The 18,440-nt window shown below is 34.3% G+C and overlaps 3 protein-coding genes across 6 annotated transcripts; 2 read left to right on the top strand and 1 right to left on the bottom strand.

Annotated features, from left to right (window-relative positions):
- Window positions 1-647: 647 nt before the first annotated feature.
- On the bottom strand, window positions 648-6,929 carry LOC110688267 (vacuolar cation/proton exchanger 3-like). Of its 4 annotated transcripts, none has more exons than XR_002504535.1 (12): window positions 6,240-6,929; window positions 3,785-4,062; window positions 3,556-3,626; window positions 3,407-3,435; window positions 3,121-3,317; window positions 2,749-2,967; window positions 2,465-2,587; window positions 2,246-2,362; window positions 2,093-2,146; window positions 1,871-1,987; window positions 1,662-1,778; window positions 648-1,323 (listed from the first exon to the last, which is right to left on the bottom strand). XR_002504535.1 is itself a non-coding variant. In XM_021864986.1 (12 exons), the coding sequence occupies exons 1-12, from the start codon at window positions 6,313-6,315 to the stop codon at window positions 1,265-1,267; spliced, it is 1,440 nt and encodes a 479-aa protein (XP_021720678.1). In that variant the 5' UTR covers window positions 6,316-6,923; the 3' UTR covers window positions 652-1,264. The 4 variants fall into 4 exon arrangements, 3 of the variants coding, with proteins under 3 accessions (XP_021720678.1, XP_021720681.1, XP_021720679.1); XM_021864986.1 differs by having other exon boundaries at window positions 652-1,323; window positions 1,662-1,761; window positions 6,240-6,923; XM_021864989.1 differs by having other exon boundaries at window positions 653-1,323; window positions 1,662-1,761; window positions 3,785-4,075; window positions 6,240-6,320.
- Window positions 6,930-8,047: 1,118 nt separating this feature from the next.
- Window positions 8,048-11,334, top strand: LOC110688268 (nudC domain-containing protein 2). The gene is made up of 5 exons (XM_021864990.1): window positions 8,048-8,240; window positions 8,342-8,490; window positions 8,614-8,662; window positions 9,327-9,469; window positions 10,975-11,334. The coding sequence occupies exons 1-5, from the start codon at window positions 8,192-8,194 to the stop codon at window positions 11,053-11,055; spliced, it is 471 nt and encodes a 156-aa protein (XP_021720682.1). The 5' UTR covers window positions 8,048-8,191; the 3' UTR covers window positions 11,056-11,334.
- A 1,251-nt stretch (window positions 11,335-12,585) lies between these two features.
- LOC110688266 (inositol 3-kinase-like) lies at window positions 12,586-15,989 on the top strand. The gene is made up of 2 exons (XM_021864985.1): window positions 12,586-14,058; window positions 15,351-15,989. The coding sequence occupies exons 1-2, from the start codon at window positions 13,195-13,197 to the stop codon at window positions 15,642-15,644; spliced, it is 1,158 nt and encodes a 385-aa protein (XP_021720677.1). The 5' UTR covers window positions 12,586-13,194; the 3' UTR covers window positions 15,645-15,989.
- The last annotated feature ends 2,451 nt before the right edge of the window (window positions 15,990-18,440 follow it).

Genomic DNA, 18,440 nt, shown 5'->3' with positions numbered 1-18,440 from the left:
TTAGAGATCTTTAGTGAGGGATGACGTTCCGTAAAATATGGTCATATGGGGTGACATTCTATAGAGGTTTTAGGGCAACTAAGCTATCCGTTTTATCTGTTAACTTATGTCATTTTAGTGGTGCAACATAGAGCAACACTCGTTGTTGACCTAGGTCGACCTAGTATATAATTAACGAGTAGTCTAGTACCTTCTTACTCTTAGATGACACCTTTTAATTTGAACTGTCATTTGAAAGGCAGACAATTAGGAGGCAAGAATTTAACTTCCTTTAAATTAATCTAACCCAACTTTGAAGTTTATACTAATTTAATTGTTGTTATAGCTGGAAATATGGTAGACACTAATTTTTGAGACACAAAAGTTGCAACAATGTATTGCATGAGCAATAACTGCTCCTACTTCACGAATAATAATACTATAAGATGGGGTTTGGCTTATTCAATGTTCATCCACAAAATTATATGACCAAAAAATAATAATGTTTGCATTAAAAAAATTAGATGATGTAGCTCAAGTTTAAATCCTCCTGGCAATAATCAAGTCAAAAAACGAGTAAATTTATAGTTTATAATATATGATTAGTTGGTGTTATGGAGCTGCACTTACGTGCACTCTTTCCCATGGACTGCTATCATATTTAATAATTAACATTCAATTATTTATGCACATTATTATAAAACTGTAAATTGAATTAAAAAAAATAAAAAATATTTGGGATGATCCAACTCTTCTTATATTGGGCAACTAGCTATTATTATTAATTATTTGCTTGATTTGTTTCATTATTTACAAAAATGTTTTGTAAGAATTTGTGTTTCACTTATTGAAATCACAAAAACACACACACAAAAGAAATAAAAAAAAAATAAAAATCTAATCACTGTTTTCATTACCAATTAGATACACATTCGGAATTGGTTGTTCGGTCACATTCCGAAAAAAAGTGACTGTAAATCGCTTTAAAAGTTGGCTAACAACTAATTACCAAACAAGTCCTTTGCATATTTCTGAATTGTACCACTAGAGTATAGTTTAATACTAACAGAACCATTACTTATTTGATACCCTTTAAATCTTCAAGCTATACCCGCAGAATCAAATTATATCATCAGATAGATTACAACTTGCAACTCCAATGTAGTTGGCATACATTAAAATCTATAGAAGAAAATTTTCAGATTCGATATCTGTTTTCCAGGAATTAAAAAATTTACAAGAACAATCTTTTTATTTGAGACACCAGAGTTGACATCTCAAATTATCAGGCACCAGCAAATCCAACTGACGATATAAGCCCTGATCCAATGAGATTTGCTTGATCTAGCATGCATTTTTTAGAGAGCATATCAGTACTAAATCTTATGGAGTACTACCTAATATACAAAGTATTAACCAATAATATATTTCTCGTCCTATCTAGAATTAACAGAGTCGCATACTATATTTTATTGAATGTTTGGAAAGATAGACACGTTTTCTATAATAGTAATGGTTTATGATTAACTTTCCTGGATGCAACAACTAAAATAAATTGAGAGGAATCAAGGAAGATATGGATGACAGCCATTGTCAAGATTTATTTTGCAATTTTCTAATTTACATATGGTTTGCTTCTCGCTTGCCGTGCTAAAAAACTGTGGATGTTGTAGTGTACTTACCATCGTTATCGGTTTTATAAGGAAGGACCAAAAGGCTTGTAGCAATAACCGTGTAAAAAAAGAGAAGAACACCCCCTTTCATGTAATGTGATGATCCATCCTGTTTAATAGTAGCAGCTAGCAGTGTCTGAGTTAAAGCCAAAATCTTTGAAGAGAAAGAGAGATGCAATGAGACTAAAAAAATTGAATGATCAAAATAGATAATAAACCTGCAAAGTGAAGGCTACAACGAGTACTGAAACAGCAAAAGAAGCGGTTTCCAGGATGCTAAGGCTGAGATCCATCTTGATATGCATTATCCATGCAACAATCACACATAAGGGGACCTATAGTAGCAGGCTCTTGTATTAGGACTTCATTTTAATGATTTAGGTATGATACATAAAGGAATTGAATGTGGCCATTATTAACGTCAAAGTTTTTAGTGTTACCACAAATATTGAAATTTGGGTGGCAGAGCCCAGGGCAACTGCCAGAGATATATCCTGTCAGAGAAAAACAGCACATAGTTAACACAAAATTGTAATGCAAGTACTATATTTATCATGAATTTCAAGAGAAATGTAAATCAGTCAGGATCATACCAGCTTGTTCTTGTAAGCAAATATGATTGCACCTGCATGTTCTGCTGCATTCCCAACTATAGGAAGCAAAATTATGCTGAGGAAGCTAATGGGAATGCCCCAAGAGATGGAAGCAGCCTGTTTCAATGTAGGGGTTAGTTTTTGATTGGGCATAATAAACTTGAGTACAGAAGATGAGTGCAAGAGAAAGCTTCAGAGTGGTTTCGTACACATATGTACCTCAATTGTGCCAACAATATATTCAGAAAGCAAAGCTATCACTACTGTCATGCCTACCAACCAGCTAAATGCACTCCAAAAACCAATTATTGCCCTCCCATCCTCACAATTATCATCAGGTTCCTGCATATTGTTGCGTTCATCAGTCAGCAAAGTATTCAGGATTTTTAGACTCCTTTTATGTCTGTTGTACTCTTTTAGGGGCAGATAGTCCAGATACCACATGTTACAAACCAGGAGTTCTGTACAAAAAGCTACATACCAAATACATATAATAAAATCACCTCTTCAGAATCAAACAATTGTCGGTGGGTCTTCAGCTGAAAGAACAGATATGCAATATAAGCCACGAGCAGGACAATGCTGTTCACTCTTGACAGCAGGAGTATGGAGCTAGCAGAGAATGCCGTCCCTGCAGCATCCTCAGAATGTTGAGTAAACAATGGCAATGCATGACAAAGAACTCCAAGAAAGAGGAGAAGTATATTTACATCGGCTTGATTCTGTCATCAGAAAGAGAAAAGGATAATCATAGGGTGTTTAGGGGTAAGAAGATGTGAAAGAGCATGAATTAAGTTACTATGATATGCCAGCCTCACGCATTGTGCCAAATCATTAAAAAAAAAAAAAAGTGCAAATGGATTTCAATGTATTACTCTGTCAAATTTTTGCTCCTCGCTCATGTTGGCCAAGCCACCACAAAATAGAGAAGAACCAAGAACTAGAAGAAGGTTTGAAAGAATTGATCCCAGAAGAGAGTACTTCAGCACAGCTATCTTCCCTTGGTGGAGTGCGAATATAGCTATTATGAGTTCTGTTGCATTGCCACAAGTTGCATTTAGCAGCCCCCCAACTGTGAATTTCCAAATCTTATTAATTGACCAATTCAAGATAGCAAAATGAAGGATATAAATGCCAATTGCCATTCAGAGCAGCTAGTACCTGTTGAGCCAGTATAATATGCAATTTGCCTTGGATTTGACATGCAAAAGGAGACATGGAGAGAAAATGACAATCACATTATTTTTTTTGAATATCTATACTCTTAGCATATTGAAGCATAAATTCATTACAATTAAGTAGTAACATACTCGGTAAGAAAGCTAACTCGTTCCGCTAGAGGGGCAAGTCCGATTAAACTCAAAGCAAAGACCCAGGCCTGCTAAGATGCAAGATCGCAATGAACTAATTGTAAAATAAGTTTATGGAATGACAAAATCGATCAATAAATAAAATCAATACCTAATACCCTAAAATCGGGTTGGCTTTTATATGTCGTCCAAACTTTTATCTAATTTCTACCAAAGAAATTGCACTTACTCTTCCAAAATTGTGATATTCGGCCACTATAGCGAAGGGGATGGCCACAAAGAGAGCACAAATCTTGGTTCCAAGGATAACATCTTGAAGATTTTTCAGAATTCTCCTAACCAACAAAGACCTGATGTTCAACCCCAGGGCCACATCAGACTTTTTCCTAAGCAATGAAGATGACAAACTATGTGCCGTCTGGATAATTTTAGGCTCGTTGCTTGAGTCACTGACGATTCCATTTTCTGCATCCCATGCCTCATTGGAGTCCATATCCTTGATTATCCCTACACACTTACGCTATGTAAATATTAGACTAGCAGTATGTTTTTTTTTTTTTTTTTTTTTGACAATGAGGCGAGCATTATAATTTCTTGGGCTGTTACAATTGTTACAAATTACTTGGCTTGAGCTACTGTGATTGAAGAGAAGACCAATAGAGACAAACTTGCAGTTTCCTGGAACTTTCCTGGGGATGAATTTGGGTAAAAAACCTCATGACGATTGCAATTGGCTTTTCACAGTCTAAAATCCATTTCTTGCCACCGGATTCTCCTTCTCCTTCTCCTTATATCATAGTTACTAAAATTTGCTATTGAAGGCATATGACACTAATCCACTGTTAAATGTTTTAAAGCTAATATGTACCTGTAAGTTTCATCCAGATCATATTTATATTTATATTTTGTTGTTATTGTTGTTGTTGTTACATTATGTAGTCTAAGATACAAACAAAATGTACTCTGTCCAGATAGACCAATTAATAGAAAATAACTTTTACATAAAATGTACTATGAACCAAAAACATCTTCTCTTTTACATTTTGTTGCATCGATCTCTTTTTTCACTAGTTAACAGGACTTATATACTCATACACTACACCGCAATTGTAATGAACCTCTACTCATTTTTAGAACCACTAGCTTGTTTATCTTATGTATTTATTGTAATTTTGGATTATCTGGCTATGTTTTGGAAATTAGCATATCTAATACAAAATATGCTTTTACAAAAGCAATTTCCAAATATACTTTCTCTGTTTCTCATTCCCATTTCCTTGCAACAGATTTAACGCATCTTCTAAGTACAAATTCTTTGTTGTTTCTGGGTACACTAAGAGCTAGTTGTACCAAAAAGAGGTTTTATTTTTTTTCTCATTATATCAAATTTGCTTATTTAAAGTTCTAATGAGCAAAACAAACACCTTATTAAGATTTACGATAGAGGTTGTCTCCTAAGACTCCATTTCCATTCCCTCACAATTACTCACTTGATCTTAAAAGAACAATCTCGGAGGCTTTTGAAAATTTTCAGAAAAAGTTAAATATTTCAATATGGCAATAATACCCCAGTATAAACAATTGAAATAAGATGAGAGGACACAACAATTGCAAAAGGATGAAAGGGCTTCTTAAGACTTTCTTATCAAAATCATATTAAACCCTTAATTTTGATGAGCTCACCCAATGTAGAAGTTATTTACAAGCAGATGGACTGAAGTAAAAGTACTTAATTACAATATGAATAAGCTAGCTAGTCAATGAAAAATTTGCAATGAGTTTCACTAGTTATGCCAAAATAAGAGTATAACATAACACATTAACACTCTCACATCATTTCATAATCGGCCGTACTCATAACAAAAGCATTGGGTTCGAACAATTTGATGATTAATCCTTGGGAGAAATTAAGTTACTTTACATTGCATTGCACTTAATTATCAACTTAAAGGCATTTATATTTATCCAAACAACTAGTAAATCATCCTAGACCATAACCATACAAAAAATTAATGTGGTACAAGTGTACAACCAAGCATATATCAACGTATAAAAGATCTTAAGAAAACAACTCTTTCGTTTTTACACGACATCCATGCCATCCATGGTACAACAGTTTGCACCATATCCCGTTATACTCCCAAGGCTATTTCTATGCTCATTTGTCATTTTTCACCATTTCCTAATTCCTCCATTCATGTTTAGGGGTTGTGAATGAGTTGCACCAAAGATTTGGTGCATCCTTAAATTAGACAACCAGTGTTACAAAGACACACAACTATCACTATTAACCTGTTTCAATCCTAAAATAGGAAAAAGACTTGTCTCTATCTTATTAAACCCGTTCTTGTTTCTAATATATACTCCTTAGTATTCTTCTCACATACATTACCACTAACAGTTACAGAATAAGAAATTTCCAAGAATTTTCTGGGAAAAAAACAATAAATTAAAGTTATAAAATCCCTTTTCAATTTTTGTTAGCATTATGAAATTATATAAAATCCAGCAAAAAAATATGAGTAGTATTGTTTACGACTTCAAACATGAAACTTCTATCACAATTGAAGAATCTTATACAGTACGGGCAATTATGCAATTATGAGGCATAATAATAATTTAGCAACAACATTTACAAAATAAATTATGGTGCAAAGTAGTCAAATTAAATGATTGCAACTTACAATTTACACTTGAAATTGAAAAAACTGATAAATGTGGGGTAATATAGCTGATGATGAACCTCGTGTAAGCTTCCATTTTTCAGGTAGCAAGAAGTTGAAGTTGATAATGAGACTGTGCAGAAAGCTTCATTTTCTGGGAGTGAAGATAATTGTTGGAGTCAAAAATTGTTGGGAATTTTAAGTCAAAAAAACTTAATAGCCCGCTTATGAATTGGGCCTGGGCCTGGCTTACGGTGCGCCAACTTTAATATGGTGTTGACCAAATTTGATCGAAGGGAAGTAACATTGTAACTTATGTAAGGTACCACTTGTATATTGTAATACGTTGACCTACTAAAACAGTATATATTCAAATTGATTTTCTTTTTTTTTTAAATGTGTAAAGGGAGTTACAAATGGAAGTGATGTAGACGAGATTTGATTTATGTTTTGAATAACACCCCGAGACTAACCAACAAAGACAAACATATCTTTTGTATGATCGAATTTGAAATTGTGCCTATGCACATAGAACAATGGGAATGATATTTATAACATTGATGTTATGAAATAATCTTGACAATATGTAAAATCTGGAACCATTATGCATAATTTTCAACCATAGAGGATGCCTTGGTAGTTGGTACTATTAGTCTTATATTGAATTCCCCAAAAATTTTACTTCCTAATTTGTATGTAATGGTTTTACCACGTAGTGGCAATTGGATCATTGGCTTCCAACAAAAAAACTCAAGTTCCTTCTGTCATTTGGGGAGAACTAAAGGCAATACATACAGGATTGTCCATCATTGCTGAGAAAGGATGGTCGAATATTCAGATTTGTTCAGATTCAAAAGGTGCAATTGAAAGAGTGCAATAAGAGGATCCAGGCGAAGATGCTAACATGCTTATTGTCAAACAATGCAGGGAACTTTCAGAGGGGATGCCTAGTGTCAAGCTCAACCATGAACCAAGAGGAAGCAACAGGGCAGCAGATCTTTTGGCAAAGAATTGTAGAATGAAATGCTAGCTTTGATTGTAATCTAATTATTTTGGACAACTATCCTGACTTCTTAGCTACTGTAATTATGGAGGATAGACCTCCTTAACTGCTTTGTATTGCTGAACTCTATTTATCTAATCTATTCCTTGGCTTGCATAAAAAAAATGAAGCTTCCAACCTTTTCAATTCCTAATTCCTATTAGAGGCTTTTGATGATGAGGATCCTTTTAACCTCCCCTTTTCGAAGTATCTAGCATACTAACTCGAGTTGGATTACCTTATGAGAGATTTCAAATTGGAGCAGTTGTGAATTGCATGAATTAAATTATATAGAGATCCCGTAAAAAAAAAAAATAAAAAAATAAAAAAAAAATTATGTAGAGATAGAATACTAACAAATTTTCATTACTTGCAATAAATCAGAAGCTCTCACAAGATAGTTTGACTCGAATTAAGGAATTTCAACTTTCAAAGATTCAGGGGGTGTTTGGTTCACAGAGTGGTATGAGTTTGGAATCAGGAATGGGGTTAAGGTGGTATTGGGTTGGAACTTGATACTTAATACCTTGTGTAGTTGTGTTCGGTTCAATTCTAGAATGGAATATGTCACTATTCCTTCCTTTAATTTGATACATAAGGGAATGGAATTGGCCAAACCCACCTCCCATACTTTTGACATCCAAACATATGGTATGAGTTTTACTCATTCTAAACTTATACCTCATACCTATATTTCGCGAACCCTTACCACTCGACCAAACATCAAATCATTTTTTTTTCTTTGGCAATTGGCATTTAGACAATTGAAGACCATTCATTCATAAAAGAAGAATACGAAAATTCGAGAGAATGATTCTGACTTGGTTCCCCAACTTATCAATCGTCAATAATCTAGAATTTCATATTATTTCCCGGGAACGCCCAAATTTCACTTCACCTCTTCGCCGGAACCCTAATTTCCGAAAAAATCATGGCAGAAAAATTGGCCCCCGATAAGCGCCACGCCTTCGTTCACAACGGTAATCCTTTTCTCTCTCTTCTTTTCTTGTTGATTTTATCGATTGATTGATTAATTTTGATTGCTGAAATTTCAAATTTTCAATTAATCACAAATTTTTAGGTCAGAAGGTTTTCGAATGGGATCAAACCCTAGATGAGGTTAATGTGTACATTGCACTACCTCCAAATGTGCCGACGAAGCTATTTTATAGCAAAATTCAGTCTAAGCATGTTGAAGTTGGGATCAAAGGCAATCCTCCTTATCTTAATGTTAGTATTTTTGCATGAATTTGATGAATTTTTAGTTGATTTATCATTTTTATTTTTCAAATGGAAAATTCTTGTATGATTGTTGATGATGTTTAATTTGTTGTTTATTATTTTTTTTTTCAGCATGATTTGCAGCATCCTGTGAAGACTGACTCCTCTTTTTGGACTTTGGGTATGTATTTAATATTTGTGAGCAGTAATTTTTATTGCTTTGATTTGGTTTTTGATTCTGAGAATTTAGTGAAATACATGATCTTTACTGAGAATTAGTTGTAGTGTGCTGTGATGAAGAGGTGCTGATATGATTTGAACTGAGAATTACTATGCTAAGTAAACTAAATGACATAATTAGCGAACTATTGAATTGGTAATCTATCTAGATAGTGTTAGTTCCCTGAAAATTCCAAACACTTGACATGTTGAGTGAAAATCATGAAAAGGCTATAATACTTGTGTATGAGTTTATGTGTGCCTAATGGTGTTTGGGCTTGGTCGGGGCATGATCTGGTCAATGTATCACTTTGTGTTAGCAAATAACAGCCTAGCAGCTTGGTAAATAGCTTCTTTCTTATGACTTCAGCTGTATCGGTATCTTGTTACTAGGTGCATAATTTGAAATATGTGCTGCTGTAATTCAGAGGATCCTTCTTGCTGAATTATGTAATATGTACTTAAGTCTCTCGAGACATGTGGTAATTTGTATACAGCTGTGTTTAGCTTTCTTTAAGAATGTGTACAATATATTTGGTTGAGTTAATGTAAGTGTTTTATTTAATTGTCTGAGTGCTAGATTTGTACTTTGTTCATAGTTGCTGAAATATCTTTATGAATGCCAGAGGATGATACACTACATATAACCTTGCAAAAGAGGGACAAAGGCCAGACATGGTCTTCACCTATTGTGGGTCAAGGTCAGCTGGATCCTTACGCTGCAGATCAAGAGCAGAAGCGCTTGATGCTTCAGCGATTTCAAGAAGAGGTCATTTACTATAATCCTTTTTTTCAAGTTGTAGCTTGTATATCTGCTAGCTACAGTTATGTCTGTCAAATTGTGTGTCACTCTGGAGCTTATCAAGTAAAGTCGCACTAAAGTGGAAGTTTTTGCGATAATGTGAAGATTTTTTTTTTTTTTTTGTTTTTTTGAAAATGAATACGGTGTTAGAAAATGTAAGTACAATAGAGTGTAAATTTCATTTATTCAGCTTAAGCTTATAGAGTTCGTTGTGCTTTGGTTTTTGTTGAAGTCTTCTAAAACTAATTTGCACTGCTGTTATTTGGGTGACCATTTGCTTCATTGCTTGTTTAAATCTTAAATTTTTTTACTGTTATTCAGTGATCATGTTAAATAATAATTTTTTATCTTATTTGGGGGAGGTGGGGTGGTGGGTCACAGATCATGTGAAATAATTGTTTTTTTTATTTTTATTTGGGGGAGGTTGGGGTAGGGTTAGGCACTTAGGCCCTTTCCGTTTGGGGGGGGGGGGTTACAAAGCAAACTACAATTGAATTTCTTTAATCACTAATAGATTTAGAAGCTAAACTAATTACTTAAGCTATAATGCATTGGCCCTAGGCTGTTTTATGATTAAGAGCATTGACAATCAATTTATTGTTATGTCCATCATTAGGGGTGTAAATTTCTTCATATTTGTTTATAATATTTTCAGTAGTTGGATTACGTCTTTCTATCATGCTCCATTGCATGTCTTGATCTATTGAACAGAGTGACCTTTTGAATGAAAGGGCATTATGATAGATGATATATTGATCTAGGCTTGTCTTTCTATATTAGTGGCTAGAGAATTCCTGATCAATTTACTGGTTTGAGGACCTGTCAAAATATATATGTCTTTTGATGTGGGTGGGGGACTAATTTTGTTGTCTTACTGTTCTTGTACCTGGTCATGATTCTCAATGCGAGGCATGGCTGGGTGAGGTTGGTGATACATGAATTTTTATGTTTTCTTATTAACAGTACAATCCCCATTGGGCGTAAGGGCTATATAGAATCATTGGATGTAATTATGCCTTTTGGCTTCAATTTCCTACTTCTCTACCTTTTAAGTAGAAAGCCTTGCACTCTACCCTTTTGTGAATTGTAAGGATATAATTGCATTTGGTTATTGTGTCATTTCATGTATTTGGCTTTTTATTGCTTGCCTTATGCAGCATGTGCTCCTATATTCCCCTGGTTAAAATAGGATATTTTTGGCATCTGTGATCCCTAGACTTAATTTTTTCATCTGGTTAGATAGTGTGAATTTCAAGTTTCTTGAATGCTCTGTTTTGTTGTAGGACTTTCAAAGTTTTTTTTGCATGTATACCCTATCTGATGCAATTGTTCTTTTTGTCCATATCTTTCAATTCAATCTACCGATAAAACAATTTATGATTAATTGTGAAGTGTGGTCCATGGTACAGTTCACTACTCAGCTGTCTTAATTCCGGGTTTTATTTATTTACTTAACATTTTTTTTTCCGCAGAACCCAGGTTTTGACTTCTCGCAAGCAGACTTTAGCGGGAATTGTCCAGATCCTAGAACATTCATGGGTGGAATCCATTAGGTGGTTATCTTGCATGGCGAGCGTTTCTTACCTGCATAATTTGTGAAGCCTTATAAATGTCAGTAATAAATGACTCTTATCCTTCATGTTAACTGTAATCATCAATTGGGCAGGCTTGATTCCAGATAGTAACTAATCTAAGTAATGCTAACTTATGTTATTCATCTTCAGTAGCAGTTTCTCAAGGTGCATTATTGTTGTTGACTTGCTTGGTCTTTCTGTTCCTCTGACATTGCTCTACCTGATAATGTTAATGTGCAAAATTAAACTTTTCTTTGGTCTGATAGTTGTAGACTTGTATTGATGGCCTATTATTTATGTCATCCAGAATAATAAGGTTGTATAGGATATATCAGATGCAGACGATTAAGCAATGAGAAAATTTGAGAGAGCCTCTTTGATGTCAAATGGCTATTGTTGTTTTGTGAAGGGAATGAAATCCACAATATACATAAATATGGTTCTTTCTATCATATTGTAACTAAATATGCGACAGTATGCTGTGGTGTCCAGGAGTATGATTTGCATGGGGCTAATTGGGATTTGGGGAGGCTGGGGGATTCGTCTCGTACTGAGTCATGCCCCGGCATGTAGTGGACGAGCACCCCCTCGCTTGTGCACCAAAACAGGGCACTGTTTAGGGTGCATGATTTGCAATCTAGAAAAATAGTTCAGAAGGAAGATACCGCACTCAAGGGCATCGAATGTTAAACAAATTGCGTGAAGGAATTCTCCATCAATAATGAATATTATACTTTGTTCTACTGGTTTTTCTTAAAAAAATCAAAAGGAATTCACAATGTTCGACCTCGTTGCCCCAATTTTTTTTTTTTTTTTTTTTTTTTGGCATCGCATATAGACTCTGTCTTACAAGTGGCAGTTGCGCCTTTATGTCTTTGAGTTGTATCCTTGTATTTGTATTACTGAGTATACTCGACTGTATTCCTAAGTTTCCTCTCTCGCTTAGTTTGACAAAAATTTAGCCACGGAACTAATTGAAGCTTGAATTTTTAAATGGTCGAAAAGATAATTGAAACGTTGAATAAATGCTGCCAATCAGTCAAAGTCTAAAGTTGATAAGCTAACTAATCTGGTAATATTAGAGGTGTAACTTTGGTGATATAGTTAAATGACACAAAGATGGTTAGTATTTGTAGCTTATTATACTACTTAATGATAGGATGTAATAATTTTACACCTTTTTCTTACATGATCAAGTAAGTGTTTTCTCTAGGTTAACATGAAATTGAAAATAAATGCATGTACAATTAAGGAGAGAGTATTTCTCATCTAATAAGCTTATACTACGTACTATACTACTATTTTAGAGCAAATTACACCTTTCAATTCTATTTGTTCTTCCTATTTCTACTAATGGAATCTTCAAAGGTTTCTTCCTATGTGGAATTATTTCAAACTATGCTCCTAATTCAAGACCTATGCTCTTTGCTCTCATTGGCCTACCTCGGTATAAGGTTGTGCACTTTGCTAACGTGATTTTTTTTTTTTTTTTTTTTTTTGAAGGGAGCTAACGTGATTTATATGCTTAAATGCTTTTATTAGGATTAGGAAGTGAAAATTCTTTTTTTTTTTTTTCCTTAAAAAAAATTTCACTTGTCATATATAATTCCATTATTATCCCCTAGCTTCTCCCAATATTCCAATTAGAAAGGAAAAAGTTAGCAATAACAAAAATAATGTTGGTCGATTACATTTGTCACTAATCAATGACCAGCTCTATCGTATAAAAGTAAAGAAGTATCCTAATTATTTAATATTAATATTTTTTTTTTAATTTTTATGAGAAAAGTCTTATAAGTTGTAACTACGAGTAGCTAATCATCTTATGCGTGTCTTTCTTTGTGGATTCACCTCATTTAGCAATCTAAGACAAAACTAAACATTATTAATTGGTGCTTAAAAAAGTTAAAGATTTACGCTCCTAAATCGATTTTGATACTCTTGACCAGAATCCGTGTACACGCAGAATTTCAGAACATATCGACAGACGGCAATAACGAAACTCAGACGCAAATATATAAATACTCCAATCCATTTTTTAATTCAATTTCTTTGGATCATCTTCTCTTATAATTCCCAGAAAAAAAAAAAAAAAACAAACAAATCAAACCGATTTTAATGGGGTTCTCCCGCCGTAGTTTGGTCATAGGCAACTACTGCCATGACGTCCTTCTTCAAGACGACGTCGTAATTGCAGAATCATTGGGTGGTGCTGCTTCCTTCATCTCCAGCATTTTCTCTCTCCTCTCAATTCCCTGTGATTGTATTTCAATTGTTGGTTCTGATTTTAGTTACAATCACTCTGTTTTCTGCTCTCCAATTGTTTCTAATACCTCAAAAACCACCGTTTTTCATGCTCATTTCTACTCTAATTGCCCTGAAAATGATGGGAAACCCGTTTCAGATCGGACCCTTAAACGGGTCATTGCATGTGACCCGATTCGACCCATAGAGTTGCCCAACTCTAACTCGGGGAAAAGGTTTGATTTTGGGATGGCTGTGGGTGTGGGAGGGGAGATTTTACCTGAAACTTTGGAGGGTTTGGTTGAGATTTGTGATGTTGTGTTTGTTGATGTTCAAGGGTTGATTAGAGAATTTGATGAAATTGATGGTACTGTTAGATTGATTAATTTGAATGAGACTAAATTTTACCCTTTATTATCTAAAATTGGGGTTTTGAAGGCTTCTGCTGAAGAAGCTGAGTTTATGGATGTTGAGGAGGTCAGGAAGTTGTGTTGTGTGGTTGTGACTTATGGTGAGAAGGGTTGTAAAGTGTTCTGGAAAGATGGGGAGGTTGAGATTTCGCCGTTTTCGACGATTCAGATTGATCCTACTGGTGCTGGGGATAGTTTGTTAGGTGGGTTTGTTGCTGGGCTTTCTCTTGGTTTAGCTGTTCCTGATGCTGCTTTGTTAGGCAACTTTTTTGGGTCTTTGACTGTTTCTCAAATTGGGTTGCCTAAGTTTGATTCCAAGTTGTTGCAGGTGTGTAATTTGATTCTGTAACATGTTTTGTAGTACTCCGTATGTCTTTGTGATTTTGATTCTGAATGATTTTTGTTATTTGCATTAATATCTGTGTGCTTCTTCATCGTATTCGTGTTCTTGCATTATAATGTTTTGTTGTTATATGTTGAATGACTAATGGTAACATGCCATTAGTGACCTTGACTCATTTCCTAGTTAACTACTTTGGTTGGAGATTTACATGTTCCTTGAAATGGAGCTGTTTAATGGGATTTGTAAGACTTCGAATTAGCCAGAGGAAAAAAAAATAAATAAATGGAGAGAGCTGGGGAATATGAACAGTTTGGAGGGCATTACTTTAGGTGTTAGCTTGTCCCAGAGACATTCTGCTAGGTGTTTAGGTGAACAGTTGAACACTGAATAAGCTTTGTACTAATGGCAGCTTGATTAATGCTACGAAAATGAGGCTTAGGAATAATTTGTGTCTGAGAAAAGAAGTTATGGTGAATTTCTCTCTCAGAGTCTGCTTATACAATGTCATTTTCGGGCTGGTTGGGGCTTTGAGATCAGATGTGCTGGCATGTATAATCGATGGGTTTTGGATTTCAGAGATGATGGCATATGTTAAAGTTGCATCTATGTCCCTGATAAGTTATGTGAGACTGATCTCTGTGTTATTTTGATGCCTGTTCATCAAATCAAATTGCTCACAACTCACATGTTCTTCGAACATAAGGGGCATTTCAATCAAGCTGGTTCTAATGAGCTCTGGTGCTATCTGTAGAGCCTGGCTATTCCACTTGAAGTACTTGTGTTGGTAACTAGACACTTTGTCATAGGTATAAAATTTTGGACCAAAAGCACGGAATTTTTTGTCAATTATTTTATTACCTCCTCTTGACTTGGTGACAAATTGTGCTTCTTTAAATGATCCGATGATGTACACAATTTGACAACAATCACATATTTTTCTCAACTGTTTTGTGTTCCCATGACACAGTTTCAGTCACAACCATTGAAAGTGTTGCAGAAGTATATTGCCTCTTATCAACATGAGTATAGGATACATACTGCTTTTTTGCTTTGTTTATAATTACTGTATCCTAATGCTACATTATCTTTTCCGTTTGTATATAAAGAACCTTAGAAGTTGAACCATAAGGAGCATCTTTTGCTTTGCATTAGCATTTATGGACACTTGCTGATACTCTGTATTTAGCATCTGGTTCCATTACCTCTCCTTTGTCTGCCAGAAAGAAAAAAAAGGCAATATGATTATTTACAATAATTGTCCTTATTTTCATTCTCAGAGAGTCAAAGATGAAGTTCAAAGAAGATCATTGCAGTGTGCTCAACACCGAGTTGGTGATGTAAATGAGCTTTGGTTTTCAAAACCACTTGGTCACGAGCAATTCCACGAGTCCCTTAATGCTATCAGACACGCATTTTCTTTGCCTGTACAAGAATGTAGAAGGGATCTACCAGATATGCAAAATCTTACTACATCTGTAAATCACAGTATAAAGCATCAGTGTAATGGGCAAAGTCTCTTGCATAATCCTGTATATGATGAAGCAGTTGAACCCCTCAAAGGTACACAATGATAGACACCAAAGCCGCCCTCTCTCTACCTTTTTTTGTAATTTGTTGGTCATCTTTTTGTAATGCAGCAATCCTGTTTAGAATAATTTGGGGCACTAGATCATACTCATTGAAAGTCTGAAATAGGTCACTTTAGTTCATTAATTAGGAATTTTGTAATTGAAGCGGAATCCCGTTTCTTTGTTGTAATTTGTAAATGCCTAATCTCAATGAGGTGCTATGATGCCTTGCCACTAATGCATTTCGTGTTTCCTGTGTACTGGATGCAAACTGAGTAATTAGCAGACAGATTATACGTAGTAGCAAATACTCTATATGATCGAGGATCAAAATATCTTGGAAATCTATGCTATGATTGCTATTGCTAGGCACGACGTCAATTTTTGGCAAATCTGCCTTTTAGTTTAGATTATTCTCCTAGTTGTTACAGGAATCTACCAAACGCCCCAATTAGGGGTGTAAATGAGCTGATACGTTCGTGAACTACTCGCGAACAAGCTCGGTCAAAGCTTGATCAAACTCGTTTGTTAAGCTAACAAACAAGCTTGAACAAAACTTTTAAGCTCGTCAAATAAATGAACAAAACTCGAACAACATCATGTTCGACTCGGTAATGTTCGTGAACAACTCGTTTAAGTCCATTTATAAGTTTTTTTAATGTTTGATTAAAACTCGGACAATTTATATATCTTTATTCATACATATTTTTAAAGAGTATTAATTATTTCATCATTTAAAGGCATGAAAAATCCGTTGTGTTAAAATTTGAAAAAAGAAAAGAAAAAAAAAACACATTTTTCTAATAACAAATTAGGGCTTGTTTATTTAGTCAAGCCCGATTAAATCCCGTTTAAGCTCGAACTTAAACTCGAAATGCAAACGAGTGTGTTCATGAACAAAGCTCAAACAAGCCAAATTCTTAACAAGCCTAGCTCGAACAAGATTTTTAAAAGCTCGTTCAACCTTGAGATAGTTCGAACACGAATAATTCTTATCAAGCTTAGCTCGAACAGCTTGAAACTCGGCTCGATCCGGATCGTTTGCCGCCCTAGCCCCAATCTCATATCACATGTATGGTTTTGGTTATATTTAGAGGCTTGTGGTGGTTAAGATCATCTAAACTATTGTTGATACACGGGCTTCATCAGTTAGTCCTCTAGACTAGATAATGGTAGGAGTTGATCCGACCTCTTGAGATCCTCCTGATGGTGAGATTCATACTGGATGGTGGTTATTTCTGTTGTCAAACTCCATGGAGCAGTCTTACTAGAGCTGCATAGATAACATGTGCACAAAGTATCTTTTTGGAGGAACAATTGAAGGCTCTGCTCAGAGAATGCAACATGAATTTTGCTCTCTACACGAAACCTTTGATCAAGTACTTAAATTCTTCTTTGTTTCGGTCATTACAAGTTTACAGCCTTCGATACGTAATGCGGTGTATATTCTAAGATATTGAACAAAATTATGTACATGGGTTGTCTTATAAAGGAGATACTCTACATTTTGCTTTCTCCAATTGTTATGATAATGATGTAATAAAGTTCTATAGAAAGCAAGGTTCAATTTGATCAAAGCACTCTTGTAGTCACCAATTATTTCTTTGATTGCACTCTTTCTACATCTATTAAAGACACATGTTCTTACAAAGATAAATTGCCCGTCTAATGTATAAAGTGAGTAATCATTAATCAATGCTCAAATTTCCTTACTATTCTAACTTAATATTTTATGACCTTCAAAGGCAAGATTGTATTGTGCGATAAGAACTACTTGTATTAGTGTTTGATGTTGCTATTAAAAGGGGATTTTTATCAATGTTCCCATAAATATGGCCAATTTTCATATTGGCATTTTAATTTGACAAAATTATACAAGTATATTTTAGAAGCTTTTATATCTTGTAAAAAGGCCGTATAACCTTTGAAGCTTGAACAATTATATTTTATATTTTTTTGACAGGATTGAATAATTATATTGTTAAACAAACGAGCTTACAATAAGAGTTGTTCATGGCTTAATGAATGCTTTGAACCTTGTTTATTAATGAGCTCAAGATTTTGCTTAACCTTGTTTATTAATTTAACAAATGAGTTTGACTGATGTCCAAACAAAATTTCAAAAGTTTAATAGGATATAAGTCTCACCTCGTTTGTAGCCAATTTGTAGAAGGTAGCTTAATTTTAATATAACTAGGGCGGCTAATGCGCGCGTCATAGCTAGCCATGTCTAAAAGTTCTTTCGGTTTGGCGTTGTTAGTAGCGTTAATTAGAGAAAATATGTAAACAAATATTTTTAGGGGTATAAATGTCCACACTCTATTCTTAAAAGTTCAAAAAAAAAAAAAAAACCAATTAACATTAATGAGGCAAATATGTAAATAAGCATTTGAGAAACATAATCGTCTCAATACTATTCATAAAGTATGGTCATACTTTTAAAAGGGGTAAATAAGTAAATAAACATTTTTAAATTAAGGGTATAATAGTCTCAACACTATTCATAAGAGTTTACTCATACTTTTAAAAAGGTAGGGAAATCCGGATAAGTTGTGCAGAGTTTTTTTTTTTTTTTTTTTTTTTTTTAAGCAGTTCAAATGTTAGGTAAACTATATAATTTCAATTTTTGATGGATACTTTTTGTAATGAGAACATGATTATGTATATTCTTATTAAATTCATCTTAACTTATTTATTTTGGGGAACTATCATTGGTACACCCCTAGTTTTACCTTTTATCAATTATACACCTGCTCTAATTATAATTATCAACGACACATTTGTACTTTGGACTAATTA

The sequence above is a fragment of the Chenopodium quinoa genome, unplaced genomic scaffold (genome assembly GCF_001683475.1).
Source record: "Chenopodium quinoa cultivar QQ74 unplaced genomic scaffold, ASM168347v1, whole genome shotgun sequence".
Taxonomy (NCBI): Eukaryota; Viridiplantae; Streptophyta; class Magnoliopsida; order Caryophyllales; family Amaranthaceae; genus Chenopodium; species Chenopodium quinoa.
Note: the sequence above shows the minus strand (reverse complement) of the source record. Positions and strands in the feature narration are given on the sequence as shown.

What these genes read in the sequence shown, in the direction of transcription:
- LOC110688267 (XM_021864986.1), bottom strand. Translation starts at nt 6,315, where the DNA reads ATGGAAGCTTACACGAGGTTCATCATCAGCTATATTACCCCACATTTA. An exon ending in TTCAATTTCAAGTGTAAATT is followed by an intron (nt 4,063 to 6,239) that starts GTAAGTTGCAAT and finishes GTAAGTGTGTAG; the next exon opens with GGATAATCAAGGATATGGAC. An exon ending in AATATCACAATTTTGGAAGA is followed by an intron (nt 3,627 to 3,784) that starts GTAAGTGCAATT and finishes CTTGCATCTTAG; the next exon opens with CAGGCCTGGGTCTTTGCTTT.
- LOC110688266 (XM_021864985.1), top strand. Translation starts at nt 13,195, where the DNA reads ATGGGGTTCTCCCGCCGTAGTTTGGTCATAGGCAACTACTGCCATGAC. An exon ending in TTGATTCCAAGTTGTTGCAG is followed by an intron (nt 14,059 to 15,350) that starts GTGTGTAATTTG and finishes TTTCATTCTCAG; the next exon opens with AGAGTCAAAGATGAAGTTCA.
- LOC110688268 (XM_021864990.1), top strand. Translation starts at nt 8,192, where the DNA reads ATGGCAGAAAAATTGGCCCCCGATAAGCGCCACGCCTTCGTTCACAAC. An exon ending in GCAATCCTCCTTATCTTAAT is followed by an intron (nt 8,491 to 8,613) that starts GTTAGTATTTTT and finishes TTTTTTTTTCAG; the next exon opens with CATGATTTGCAGCATCCTGT. An exon ending in TTCAGCGATTTCAAGAAGAG is followed by an intron (nt 9,470 to 10,974) that starts GTCATTTACTAT and finishes TTTTTTCCGCAG; the next exon opens with AACCCAGGTTTTGACTTCTC.